Source organism: Tripterygium wilfordii, chromosome 11 (assembly GCF_013401445.1).
Source record: "Tripterygium wilfordii isolate XIE 37 chromosome 11, ASM1340144v1, whole genome shotgun sequence".
In the NCBI taxonomy this organism is placed as follows: Eukaryota; Viridiplantae; Streptophyta; class Magnoliopsida; order Celastrales; family Celastraceae; genus Tripterygium; species Tripterygium wilfordii.
In genome coordinates this window covers 34302-48804 of record NC_052242.1, presented here as the reverse complement: position 1 = coordinate 48804, position 14503 = coordinate 34302, and the positions used below count along the sequence as shown (strand labels likewise).

General features: G+C 37.2%; 2 protein-coding genes across 2 annotated transcripts; both read left to right on the top strand.

Moving 5' to 3' along the window:
- The first annotated feature begins 4229 nt into the window (after positions 1 to 4229).
- On the top strand, positions 4230 to 10825 carry LOC120009655 (DEAD-box ATP-dependent RNA helicase 3, chloroplastic-like). Its single transcript, XM_038860314.1, has 10 exons — positions 4230 to 4824; positions 4930 to 5066; positions 5160 to 5574; positions 6282 to 6380; positions 7305 to 7529; positions 8119 to 8496; positions 9347 to 9490; positions 9589 to 9684; positions 9914 to 10188; positions 10369 to 10825. The coding sequence occupies exons 1-10, from the start codon at positions 4417 to 4419 to the stop codon at positions 10442 to 10444; spliced, it is 2253 nt and encodes a 750-aa protein (XP_038716242.1). The 5' UTR covers positions 4230 to 4416; the 3' UTR covers positions 10445 to 10825.
- A 279-nt stretch (positions 10826 to 11104) lies between these two features.
- LOC120009470 lies at positions 11105 to 13396 on the top strand. Its single transcript, XM_038860085.1, has 5 exons — positions 11105 to 11200; positions 11297 to 11386; positions 11472 to 11955; positions 12944 to 13152; positions 13253 to 13396. The coding sequence occupies exons 1-5, from the start codon at positions 11105 to 11107 to the stop codon at positions 13394 to 13396; spliced, it is 1023 nt and encodes a 340-aa protein (XP_038716013.1).
- Positions 13397 to 14503: the final 1107 nt, after the last annotated feature.

The following is a 14503-nucleotide window of genomic DNA, read 5'->3' as shown; positions in this document are numbered from 1 at the left end:
GAAAATGCTAAATGTCTCAGTTATTTTAACCAAACTTCTCCCAAGTCGATGTGATATCTAGGTGGATGGATTAATCAACATACCAGCATGAAATAAAGTGTTGATATGACACATATTTTTGAAAATCAAATTTCAGTATTCTCTCCCATTTTTATGTTGCTTAAAATTTTAAAATCAAATACTCCATCTTTTGTCTTCCACTTTCATTTTCTCTTTCACTTTATGATTTCATTATCTCTCATTTAACTATAAATAGACAAGTAATTCATTCATATTCAAGGATTACATTGAAAATGAATGATATTACATTACTCTCTCCGTCCCATTTTAATTGTCCTCTATTCCTTTTTGGGATGTCCCAAAATGCATGTCCATTTCAATTAACTATGTAATACCCCGTATTTTTAGGTCCATTAAAATGGACAAGTGTTATTAGTAGTATCGTCCATTGAGTCCTATAGTAATATAGAGGTTATAATTGAAAATTTGAAATATTAAAATTTGATGGGATTAAATCATAGGAATATTGATAAAGTAGTAAATATGGAAAAGGGATTGTTGTAAGTTTTTTTTATATAACTTGAGGACATGATTGTCCTTTTGATAATCAGCTTTAAAAAAAAATAAAATAATAATAATCTATAATTGTCGGCAGAGAAGCTGGCAGCTCTATATATATATTCTATATTAAAGTGCACGAACAGACTACACTAAACCCTATCACACATTCTTTTTTCCTATTCTCCTCACTCTGCCGTGTACCCTCTTCCTCCACCATCATCTCAACTTCACTTGCAGCCACTTCCGGCCAACCGTCCAGCCACCACTGCCGCATAGTTCTACCCACAAATTTGATTTGCTTCAATTGTTTTCAAATCAAGAGGCTTTCATGACCTTTCTTGGTTTTCCAACAAAGAGGGGGTTTGCCACCATAAGTTCTTTATCTGTCAACTAGGAGCTTATTCAAAGTTCTCCACGTTTGGGTAAGAATTATTATCCCAATATATACCAGTTTAGTTGAAAATTATTAGGGTACAATTCTAGGGTTCTTGAATCAAATTGGGGATTTTGTTAAATTAAAGCTAGACTTGATAAATTAAGTCATGATATGTTTGATTGTTGTCCATGGATAATTGTTGGCCTCTATTATTCTTTGTCTTCCTCCATGGATATGTTGTTGTGGCCTAAGCCATTGTGTGGGTTTAGATCGTCTTGCATCCATCATGTTTGACTATGAATTTTCGTAACAAAGATATTGCATAAATACTTTTATTTGCATCTATTTGCATCAAATTCTTTTAATGCATTAAAGAGAAAAATTGTAAATTTATTCAAAACCAATAATTTGCATATTTTACACCCTTGTGGAGTTCAATGGATGAGGGGTCGGGAGTGACGCCGGGGCTTTGGCCTGGACATTGTGCGACTCCTAGGAGGATCCCGAGTTTATTGGACCGCAAGATGGGATTTTGGAAAATTGTATTGTAAACTGTTTTTGGGTACAACCCAGTTGTACTGTTGTTGTTGTTAAAGTAAGTTCTTGTAATGATATAAAAATTATATCAGTTGTAAATGTTTGACTGTATTGTAATATGGCATATATTGAGCCAAGTTTTGTGGACAATTGTTGGTTGTGTTGTTCTTGTATCACATTGTTCGGTGTGGGGTGTACAACCCACTACCGGTTTAGGTGTCCGGATATCCTTGTTGTTTGGGAGTACACTTTCCTTAAATGGATCCTCCCGTGTGTGTGATTGTGACCTTACGTGTACTTGTATACATTTGGTCAACGAGTGCTTCGGCATTCGGTGTGCCTCAATTGTTCCACTTGTTATTTTAAATATAGACAATATTTTAAATGTATAGATATGTTGTAAATTGCATTCATTGGTGCATATTGGATATTATACCTTGTAACCATTTATCCATATTCTTGATGTTATGTGCCCTGTTTATTTTCTATGGCACTTTGCGCTGTGAATCTTTATAGGGGCCCGAATCTAGTACGGTTCCTTCTGGTATTGCATTTCTAGACCTCATTGTTTATCGTTCTATTTTTGTTTCCCTACTCGGCCTTTCGCTCATGCCTTTCTTTTCCCTTGCCCCCCCCTCAGGTAAGGAAAATGTTCAGGATCGACTGTCGGAGGCGTAACAGTGTGGTGTAGCTCGTGTTTACTAGATGTCTATTTCCTTACCTTTAGTTAGGATTGTTAAAGGTTTTAAATTGTTGAACTTTATGTATGACTCAGTCACCTTTGACTTGGGGCTATTGTTTGTTTCCGCTGTGATATTGACCACTGAGGTCTAGCATTCTGATTAAGTGAGTTGTTTTGTTGCATCTGTTTGATGTGGCCCGTTGAGGTCTTAATTACTGTAGTAGTATTGAATCATGGTTCTGAAGGCTTAATGCCATTGGAGTCCTCTTTAGGACTAGTGTTGTTGTTGTTGTGCAAGTTGGCATCATTATTCTATAATGTTGCGTCATGTCTGTCTAATTTGTATGTGTATTTTTCCTATCTCACGACCCCACCCAAAACGGGGCGTGACAAACTAAAACTAATTTCATCCATTTTTCTCATCTTACCCTTATTTACCTTTAAATTGAAAAGCTAATGGAGTGAATTCCCAAGGAGTCATTGACATCTTAATTGTCATATATAAATGAGGGTATAAATGTCAAATTGAAGGAGAGTAATATAATTTCTTAAACTGTATGTAAAATTGAAGGGGACAATTAAAATGGGACCGTGAGAGTATTTTTTTTGCTAAAAAGGAATGATATTACACTGTTTGTGATTATATATATATTTTTTGCACACAGACATGCGATTACATTGTTTTTTTGCCAAATTTTCAGAACAACCTAAACCCAAAATTTATCAAAACAATGTAATTTTTAGAACAAATGTAAATTGTCAAATTTTCAGAACAATATAAATTGTCAAATTTATCAAAACAATGTAATTTTCAGTTTTTGTCATATATATTTTGGAGAAAAAATAGTCTACAAACCAATCAATAATAACAAGGTAAAATTAATTGTCTCAAAAGCATATTCATTCAAATGAGTGTCAAACACATTGTTACGTTGTTTTCAATACAGTGTAACTTCCAAAATATGCAAAAAAAATAAGTGAGAAAATAAATTACATTGTTGCTAGAGGTGGCTGAAGAGTTGCTGGAGGTGGAGATGGCCAGAGACGTTTATAGAGGTGGTTGGATGTACGGATTGACGAATTACATTGTTTTTAAACAATGTAATTTGCACTGTGCTGGATTCCGGAAGCTATCTGATCGAAAAATGGGTGGGAAAGGTGCGACTCGACGTGTAGAGTCCAAATATAGGGTCGGTTGTCTGAGATGTCACCGGATTGACGCAATTTGTGTCGCGGTTACCTCCTCATTTTAGTGTTTTTTCCGATGATACGAGCAGCGATGAGTGGTGTGGAGGGTTGGAAGATGACCATGGTGGTAGGGCGCTTTCGTTCGGTGGGTTAACGAATTCAATCGGTGGCCGAACGGAAAAGCTCCGGTGGATAGTGGTGATGCTCGTGAGAGTGGGAGGGAGAAAATGAGAGATGAGAGAGAAAAGGGAAAAGAGAAGAGAGAGGGGCTCTTTATATAGAAACAAAAATAAAATGATGATGTGGAATCCTATATGATATGTCACATTGGATTGGGAAGGGTTGAAACGATTTTGTATCGAGACATTTAACACTATCGCAATGATAATGGCTTTCAATATCTGGCCGGTCTCCTTTTGCTACACTTGTGCTCTCGGAGTTGCCCATATGCCATAGTCACTAGTCACACTAAAATTATGGATCTGTTTGGTTATAATTTTTAAAACTGTTTTCTATTTTTAAAAATTCAAATGAGATTGAAAATTCTTTTAGATGGATGTTTAGGGTGAAAACCATTTTTGATTTTCAAAAATCAAAAAATCAAAATTAGTAGTTGATGTTTTCTAAAATTCTTTTCACTTTTCTTTTTCCTCTTTGCTATTTCTTTGTGCATAGAATCCCCTATCAAATGAATTTTGTTTTCATCATTATTTCTTAAAATTATTTTCAAAATCTAAATTTAAAATCAGTTTCTGGAAAAAAAAAAAAACCCCCTATATATATTTTGTTTTTTCGAGAAAGATAAGAAATATCTACACGGGAAGAAATATGAAATATCTAGCGTCGAATAATCTATATAATAAAACAGAAAAAGAAGGGGAATAAGGGTACCGAGGTGGAGATCTACGAGTCCATACAATCTTTTGACTTTGCTTCAAGAAGAGAGGTAGTGGCTTATCTCCCTCTTCAACCTCCTTCTCCCTTCCTGCTCCGCTTCCCTCTCCTTCCTCATCTTCTTCTCCCCTTCTTTCTTTATTGTCTGTTAGAAGGAGAGAAAATCTTGAAGCTGAAAATGGCTTCCATAATTATCGGCGGAGGGGTGTCAACCATATACCTAACTCCGCCACCGGAAGTGTCCAGTTCATATAGAAATATTAAAAGAACGCCTACATGTTCCTTTAGTTCCGACAAGTATCAACTCAATGCATTGCTAGCAGGAGCATCTCTGAGAAAGCAGGGCTTCGGCTTCGTCCGCTATGCCATAGCCACTCCCAACTCTGTACTCAGCGAGGAGGCGTTTAAAGGCATTGCAGGCTTCTCCAACAAAGGTGACAGTGATGAAGATGGCGGTGGGAGTGAGGATGAGTCCGTCTCTGGAGCAGTCAGCGAAGACGAACTTGCCATTACCAATTTGGGTCTGCCCCAACCTCTCCTCGACGCGCTCCTAAAACGAGGAATTACTCACCTTTTCCCAATTCAGGTTTTTACTTTTCTGAATTCATTCACCAAAGGATTATTGTTACGATTTTTTTCTTCCTAAGCAAACTTAATTGCTTTTTCTTTTTTCTTTTTCTTATACAACTAGAGAGCTGTTCTTCTACCCGCACTGGAAGGTCGAGATATCATTGCCCGTGCTAAAACTGGCACTGGGAAGACGTTAGCCTTTGGCATCCCAATAATTAAACGCCTTACCGAAGATGCTGAGGAAACAAAATCCTTGAGGTACTTCTGGTGGAGCATGACCTTTGAAAATCCTGGTACTTTTGAATGAGTGTATGCTTAATGAAGGCAATGTCTTATAATGTTCTTGTATAGGCGCTCTGGTAGGCTTCCAAGAGTGTTGGTTTTGGCACCTACTCGGGAGCTAGCTAAACAAGTGGAGAAAGAACTGAAAGAGTCTGCACTCCATTTGAACACTGTTTGCGTTTATGGAGGGGTTTCTTACACCACACAACAAAATGCTCTATCTCGTGGTGTTGACGTGGTTGTGGGAACTCCTGGCCGAATTATTGACTTGATAAAAAGTAACAGTCTCAGATTGGGGGAAGTAGAATATTTGGTACTTGATGAAGCTGATCAGATGCTTGCAGTTGGATTTGAAGAAGATGTGGAGGTGATTTTAGAAAATCTTCCTTCGAAGAGACAGAGCATGCTTTTTTCTGCAACTATGCCTGCTTGGGTGAAGAAATTGGCAAGAAAGTATTTGGATCATCCTCTACAGATTGATTTGGTAATATTTATTTCTGATTTTTCGCTCTTCCTGTTTGATTTCTTTCACTTGATTCTTTTTTCATGAAGCAAAATAGTTGCGGGATTGTGCGTCAGTGTCTTTTTATTGCGAGTGTCGTTTTATTGTGATCGCGTATCAATACTGGAATCACCTTTTTTGAATTATTTTGTGATGCACGCGTATATATTAAATGACATGTTTCATGTTTAAAAAAGATTGCTTTAGTTTATCTAATTATGTTCATATTTCAAGGATATAATGGATGAGCGGTTACTTTTTAGCGAAGAGGAGCAATGAAACCTAAATTCTATTTTTGGTGTGTGGTGGTAAAACTAAGCAACCTAATTAGGTGATTGCAGGTAACCCATAGCTAGGTTATGTTTGTTGCATATTCAAGCTTAGAATATGAACACCAAAGGATCAAAATTCTTATTTCTTAATACATTTGAAAGAGTTATCCTACTAAATCACTTGGTAGCAATAAAATTTTCTTGTCTTAGCTTGTAGGTGGCTCTATCTTAATGTCATGGTAGTGCAACTTACAGCTTCTTACAATCATTATCTGTATTTGCAACAATTTTTTTTATTTATTGTCATCATAATATGAATGTCATCTTGGAAGTATTCATGTGTAATGTGTCTAGGAGATTTTATCACAGAAATGAACCATTGGTCACATTGTTTTCCTTATCTTCTCATTCTTACAGGTTGGTGACCAAGATGAAAAGCTTGCGGAAGGGATCAAACTTTATGCTATACCATCAACTGCTACTTCAAAGCGGGCAATTCTTGGAGATCTTATAACCGTGAGAGTTTTCCTGTCACTAAAAATCTCAACATTATGAGTAGTGTTGTGAGGATTTCTTATAACTCATTTTTTCTATGCAGTTTTTTGAAAAGTTTCTCTTGTTGTTAGGATCAAAGTAAACAGAGGGGGAAAAAGTCTTTTTTTGGAGTTACCTTGACTAGTTCTAGTACATGAGGCTTGAATTTGGCACATTTTTTGTAACTGAAAATTAATTGTTTCTTGCACTTAAGAGCATATGGAAGGATCTAAATTTATGAAGATTCATGTTCCAGATCATTTAGAATTTAAGACGAACAAAGAAGCACAATATGTTTAGGATTGTTTCTACTGGCTTAATATCAATATATCATAATGTGTTTCAGTAAGATACCTTGTCATCTACAATGTGTGACATTGGGAAGTTAAAATTCATGTAGCTTCCAAAACAACATCATCATCAAAGCCTTTGTCCCAAATAGTTTGGGGCTTTGGGGTCAGCCAATTAAATCCATAAGAAATCCTTGGTCCCAAATAGTTTTGGGTCAGCTCAATAAACCATAACAGAAATCATATTTTCTATTGGATTCATGCCATAAGTGTGACCAAGTTGGCTGCTAATCTACCGTAATCCTCCACTTTATCCGGGTTAGGGACAAATTGTTGGTAGGCGGAGTTAACGTTGGTTACCTTGTTTTTATTTAGCTGATAAATGTTCAGAGAAGATCAGACTGGAAGAATCATGTGCTACAATGTCAATGTTCTACCCATGGATAAAATGTTTTACTGATGGATGTAATCTTTTCTGTTTTATTAATTATAATCGAATAAGACATCTTGTTTGATTACTGTGAATACTTTTTCTAATCACTGTTTTCTTTTACGCATGTCAATTTTGTAATCTGAAATCATGGTTTCAAAGGCTTTGAAAATTATCTTAATTCAGGTTTATGCAAAGGGTGGAAAGACTATTGTTTTTACACAGACTAAACGTGATGCTGATGAAGTCTCAATAGCGTTAACGAGTAGTATAACTTCTGAGGCATTGCATGGAGATATATCGCAGCATCAAAGGGAGAGAACACTAAATGGCTTTCGTCAAGGAAAATTTGGTGTGCTTGTTGCCACTGATGTTGCTGCTCGGGGGCTTGATATCCCAAATGTTGATCTTGTAAGTTGATGGAATTTTGCACATGATTTATTTATTTTTTGTCAAACCATAGAAAAATGACAATTATCGCAACAGGTTACCGTAGATGTGGTTGCTCATCCTTGGGGTGAGAGGAAACTGCTTCCTCGTGAATTAATAATTAGTAAAAATTTTGTTTATAATATCCCTTTTTGCATTCTCAAATACAATCTGAAAAATTTACAGGAAGTACAGATTTTCTTGCCAAAGGATTGGGAGTTTTACTGGAAATAACAAATTTACTTGACAAAGGATTGCATGTGAAACATCCTTCCACTTTCACAATATGCATTAGTTTAGACTGTAACTGTAAAGACTGTGCTATTCATTAATTGTGTGAGCTACTAGGGTAATGCTTTGGCTGAGTATTGTACACCTGCCTCATACATTCCCTTCCTGGGCAGTTGGCACATTATTGCTATTTTACTGTTCCACTCTCAAGATTCTTTTTTCTGTCCTGCAAGTTCTGAATTAGCTTTGTTGAGGGTTCTTTGGGTCCTTCCACTCCTTTCCATTTTTCCAAACTATATTGTTCTTCAACATATTCAGAAATTTGTCCCACCTTTTCCAGGTTATCCACTATGAAATTCCCAATGATTCTGAGACTTTCGTGCATCGGTCTGGTCGTACTGGACGGGCAGGGAAAGAAGGTACCACCATTTTGATGTTTACTAATAGCCAAAGGAGGACAGTTAGATCAATCGAGCGTGAAACAGGTTGCAAGTTTGAGTTCATTAGTCCTCCAGCTGTTGAAGAGGTTTTGGAGTCATCTGCTGAGCAAGTAGTTGTGACTCTCAGTGGAGTTCATCCCGAGTCTATTGAGTTTTTCACCCCAACTGCCGAAAAGTTACTGGAAGAACAAGGCACAACTGCACTTGCTGCTGCGCTGGCACAATTGAGCGGTTTTTGCCGGCCTCCGTCAGCTCGATCTCTTATCAACCATGAACAGGTAAATAGTTGGCCATCAAATTTCATATTTGAAGTGGTAGTTTGAGCTTCACAAGTCCTTGCCTTTTTTTATTAACGTTATTTCTCTTGCAATTAACCTTGGGCAGTAAATGTATCCCACTGAACTAGATTCATCTAGTTCAGTTTCTTTCTACAAATTATGTTTCTGTCACCTAGTAGCTAAATAACAATATAACAAAGGTTCTCTTAAACCTCTAGTACTAAGAAGTGCCTCTATATGGTGTAAATGGATGGCGAGGTTTGTACTTTAAATTTTTCTCAAGTAAATTCGTCCTCTTATAGTTGGTCCTGTTTTGGGAATGATATTAGCTGATTTTTTGGAATGCCATGTATCAGGTTTTCTTGGCATCAGAAGTACTAGCACATACAGTTTTTCACAAAACTGCTTGGTTGATCCACTAAAATTTGCTGCTAAAATCTCTCTCCTGTCAAAGTTTACCTTTTACCCACTTTTTTGTTATATACGTCCACTTTTGGCTGGAAAAAATTTAATTAACACTAAAAAGGGAAGAAGAAGGCGTAAAAGGACATGGATGAAAGCCAGGAACAAGGACATAGATCGTCTATAAGATTAGAGGAGAGTGTTGCTTTGGATAGGATAGGACTAAATGACGATAGAATTAATAGCACATGGATCAAAGACAGGAACAAGGACATAGATCGTCTATAAGATTAGAGGAGAGTGTTGCTTTGGATAGGACTAAATGATGATAGAATTCACGTAATGGATCCTCACTAATTTTTATATGGATTCACGTAAAGACTTTGATGATATGACAAAATCCCTATTTTCAGTTGACCTATCTTGGATTGGAATTTTATATCTGTAGGGATGGGTGACATTGCAATTGAAAAGAGAGCAGACTTTTTCAAGAGGCTTCCTTTCTGTCAGATCGGTCACTGGTTTCCTTTCTGATGTTTATCCTGCGGCTGCTGATGAAGTGGGGAAAATATATTTGGTTGCAGATGAAAGGGTTTGTATAGTCGGACTGGTTTGTTTCTTTAATTTTATATTGTTTTTCTATTGGCGCATTGTTTTGCTCAAAGAAGTGACTCTTGCGGTTAATACCAGGTTCAAGGAGCAGTTTTTGACCTCCCTGAAGAGATTGCAAAAGAGTTGCTGAATAAGCAACTACCTCCTGGAAACAGTCTTTCCAAGATTACCAAGGTTAGATTTAAATATCTTTTATTGCTGTCAATTACATTGTCAAGCCATCTTGCCTTATTTGGTTGTTTAAAATGGTGCATATTTTATGTATTTTCACTTGCATAGATACAGAGGCATTGCTCTCTGTTTATATACCATTTGTTACAGCCACCATCTTTAATATGTTAGTAATTTGTCCTAAGATTAGGCTACTGACATGGAAATGAAATTTCTGGAATTGTGTTTGTAGTTGCCTGCATTGCAAGATGATGGGCCGCCAAGTGATTACTTTGGCAAGTTTTCCAGCAGGGAACGGATTCCCAGGGGAGGTCCAAGGGATCAAAGAGTATCAAGAAACTCTCGTTCTTGGGGAAGTGGCCGAGGCTCTGATGATGATCATGATTCATATAGGCGTGGTGGTCGAAGTTATAGGACCGACAATAATTGGTCTCGAATGTCAAGGAGCAGTGATGATGATTGGCTAATTGGTGGCAGAAAGTCAGGTAGACTCTCGCCTCGGGACAGGTATATCATTTCCTTTCTTTAATTTACTCGTTATTTTTTTCATTTTCACCGTGTATTCTATTTGTAATTTGTAAAATCCAGTGCTCTAGAACGTATTTTCATGCTAAGTAGTTTGTTTTCTATTATATATATATATATATTGGTTTGAAATTTGACGGGGAATCTGAATGTGCGTGACAGAGGCTATGGAGGGTCTTGTTTCAAATGTGGGCGAACTGGACACAGGGCATCAGAATGCACTCAAAGTGACTTTTAGCAGATGAAAAGCAATGTAGGATATTCAAGATATGCCACCACAAGGAGAGTTGAAATTTAACAGTGACTGGCTCTGTATGTTGGATTCCAACTGCTGGACGCTCTCAAGTCTCAACTCTCTACACAGTTTTGAGATGACTGCAATTTTCTAAAAGCCCAAAATTCGTCTCCGAAAACATTCTCCTGATTACTATGCCTGACACCTAGAACCCCATATTAATTGTCTGTTTGTGTTAGTGTGGTGAAATGTTGATCCACCTTCCTTTTCAATTCCACAATTATCTATTATCTATACATCTATACCTATATATAAAGCAGATGTTCTAAGAAGTGTTGATATTATTTTGACACTTGGATTGCTAAAATTCTCCATTTATGCCTATGTGGACTCTCTACTCTTTTTTATCTCTATTTCAATCACTCACACGATTTCTCTAAGGAAAAAAAATATCAAAAGCAATTAAAATTGATGAATCTTATTTGCTAAGTACACCTCAAAACTCTCAAAAAACACTCATCTCTTCACACCCCCTATTGACCTTATCATTTCCCTTCCATTTCTATCGTTCTCCTTCGTTTCACTCATCTCTGTGTTCTGCAACGACTCTGTCTCTCATTCGAATTAGATGATTTTCTCTCTCTTCAAAAGCCATTCTCTCCGATGGGCAAAGACGACGATGATGATATGGATTACGAGGCCGCGATGGAAGATGATGAAGCCTCGTTTGACGAAGAACCTAACTTTGGTGAAGAACTGGTAAGTTTAACCCTAACCCAACCGCGACCAAAAGCTAGGGTTTAGTTCATATATCTCCTTTCACTGGGTTGATCACCATTGCATGTGCTTTCACAGGGCGACATTGTTGAGTCGCATACTCCTTTGATGGTTGAAGCAGACACAACCCAGTTTTTTTTGAACAAATATGGTATGAACTACAATCCAGTTTCTTGTTGATAAATGTAGGAATTTTCTGGTATTTTAGAGGTTATTTAAAGTATTGTTGATGGTTGGTTTATGGATTGTGTAGGAATTTCACAGTAAAGAGGATGTTGTTTCGTATGTTAGGAGATGTGGCCGTAGGCATGGAGTAGTTGTGGTTGTCAAACGATCAGACTTGAGCGATCAGAAGAGAACTCCTAGGATTTTATTTGGGTGTGAGAGGAGTGGTGGATACAGGGCAAAAGGTGTTCCAAAGAAGAGAAAATCATCAACAAAGAAATGCCAATGCCTCTTTTCTCTGAAAGCTCAAGTAACAGATGCATCAACTGGGACATGGGGGTTGGTTGTTATGAATGGGAAGCACAACCATGATTTGGTCAAAGCTTTTGAAGGGCATTCATATGTAGGTAGACTAACTGTAGAGGAGAAGGACACTGTTGAGAGGCTAAGTAGGTCAGGGGTGAAGGCAAGAGAAATATTGAATCACTTGAAGCTCAAGGATCTTGCAAATGCATCAACAATCACGACACTCTACAATGCCAGAACTGCTCTAAGGCTTTCTGAGACTGCTGGTAAGTCACATATGCAACAGTTGTTCATGTTATTAACTGAGAATGGGTATGTTACAAGATATCGTTATGAACCAGAATATGAGGTATTACAAGACTTGTTCTGGTGTAACTCTACTTCAATTCAACTTGCCAAAGCATTTCCTTTTGTTTTTATGCTAGACTGCACATATAAGACCAACAAATATAGGCTACCTTTGCTGCAAATTGTTGGAGTTACTTCTACAAAGAAGACATTCTTTGTTTGTTTTTGCTATATGAGTGCAGAGAAAAAATACAATTATGTGTGGGCTTTGAATTGCTTCAAAGACTTGTTTGAGACAGTGTCGATGCTAAATTTGCATCGACATATAGAATATGTATAAAATAGAAAGATTCAAGAGAATGACAACACAAAATTTACGTGGTTCGGCAACTTGCCTAGGTCCACGGAGTCTGATCTTTTATTAGAGTTGAGTGTCGATGATGCTTTACAAATGTGAAATGAAATATATTTATAGGCTTGGGGTTCATCAGTTGATGCGGTTATGAGACACTTTAATCGCTCTGGTAACCTCTCATGGTAACTGCTTCTGTGGTAACCATCGGATAACTGATATGTCGGATAAACTACTTCTGGATAAGGTTCTTTCGTCTGGGAGAACGTATATACGGAATGTATTTATTTACTCCACAAATACCCCCCGCCTTTTAATTTACCTAAATAAATTTAGGATAAATTTAAAGGCTTTTTCATGCTTATCAGGAAGTAGTTTCTTAACTGGATTAAAATGCTCTCAGCAAGTAATCTCCTTCTCCTAATTGGATTAGGAGTCTTGACATCCTTTATAAATAGCTGCACTGTGAAGATTTTTTTTTCTTTTCTGAACTTCATATGCTTCAAAGGTCGTCTCTTTTCTGCTCTTCAAGAGGTAATTTTTTTCTCTGCTTGAATCTTTTTGTTGAATTTACAACTTTTCAAGAGGTAATCCGTTTGTTTACAACTTTTCAGGGGATATGAATCGGTCAAAGCCTTCTTCTTCTTCCACAGGGACATCCGAACTTTCAATCACCTTTCCCTTCTTCTTGCTTGCTAACTCCTTCTTCCTCTTTGCACTTCTTGTAGCCATTAGTGAACTCGGTGTTGTCGCCAAAGTCAAGAGAAACAACCCAAATCTATTTTTTCAGAAAGGTAATCTACCCTGCTTTTGGGTGAAAGAGGTAAAAAGTTAGGGATTGCGGCTGTAAGCAGTGGGAACCAACCCTGCTCCGTATATATATTTATCTTTTTTTTTCTTTTTCTTTTTTTTTTACGCTTCAGGCCACACTTATGACACAAAAGGGCTGCAAAGTCCCCAACACTCTGCTTATACACTTCTCCCAATATTCAGACTTATCTCCCTTCAACACCACACTTAAACTCATCATCCCCTTATCAATAACATTCCAAACACCGCAACCATAGCCTCATGATGGATTCTATTTTTTTTTGACATATGACACAGACATAATACATCACAAAGATGGGAAGGTTTATCGCAAGAGAAGAATATTCAATCAAAGGATTGGGAGCATAGGTAGGGTTCAAGGTAGGCCAAAAAATTGACAAAGAATGCCTTCATCACTTTCAAAGAACAAAAACATAGTATTTACTTCAGATGGTCTAATGCAAGTTCTAGCTATACAAAGTCATGAAATTCATAGCACACAAAATTTTCTGAAGGCTCCTCACAAGTTAATTGGTGTTGCGAATAATGTGTAAACTAAGCAGACATTCATTACAAAAGATTATGCAAATAATCACACTATCAGTCTCAAAAGCACTTCATAACAATTAAGCACAAGTATGCCAATTCTCTGCTTAAAACAATTTCAAAATTTTTTTTTAAAATTTTCGGCAAAAGCAAATTCGCTCTCCCCCAAACTTGAAGTTGACATTGTCCTCAATATATAAAAAGAAAGAACAAAAAGAAAATTTGCTATGACTAAAATAAATAACAAAATTAAGTAAGGAAAAAGAAGAGAGGCTTAACTGAATTAAGTGGCAAAATTTTGATTCTCTTCCACATGGGTTACCTCCCATGAAGTGCTAAATTTATTGTCTTCAGCCGGACATAGTCTTGGACTCTGTCAGAGATCAATAGAGTGGAGGAATACCACTTCATCCACGGTAGCTTGGACATTCTCCCAATAAGGCTTCACTCGATGGCCATTAACCTTAAATGTTTGATCAGAATCCTGATGTTTTAACTCTAATGCACCATGAGGGAACACAGCTTGTATCACATACGGGCCATGCCACTTTGATTTGAGTTTTCCCGGAAACAATTTCAAACGAGAGTTATACACCAACACCTTCTGTCCAACAGAAAAAGTTTTCCGCACAAGCTTCTTGTCATGGTACTGCTTTGCTCGCTCCTTGTATAACTTGGCATTCTCATAGGCTTCATGCCGTAATTCTTCAAGCTCGTTTAGTTGCAATCGACGCCTATCTCCAGCCGCCTTCATGTCAACATTTAGCTTTTTAATAGCCCAATAAGCTCGATGCTCTAATTCAACTGGCAAGTGACAC

Coding starts and splice junctions, on each gene's coding strand:
- LOC120009655 (XM_038860314.1), top strand. CDS start 4,417: ATGGCTTCCATAATTATCGGCGGAGGGGTGTCAACCATATACCTAACT. Junction 5,575..6,281: donor ATCCTCTACAGATTGATTTG/GTAATATTTATT, acceptor TCATTCTTACAG/GTTGGTGACCAAGATGAAAA. Junction 8,497..9,346: donor CTCTTATCAACCATGAACAG/GTAAATAGTTGG, acceptor TTATATCTGTAG/GGATGGGTGACATTGCAATT.
- LOC120009470 (XM_038860085.1), top strand. CDS start 11,105: ATGGGCAAAGACGACGATGATGATATGGATTACGAGGCCGCGATGGAA. Junction 11,387..11,471: donor ATGGTATGAACTACAATCCA/GTTTCTTGTTGA, acceptor TGGATTGTGTAG/GAATTTCACAGTAAAGAGGA. Junction 11,956..12,943: donor AAGGCTTTCTGAGACTGCTG/GTAAGTCACATA, acceptor ACAACTTTTCAG/GGGATATGAATCGGTCAAAG.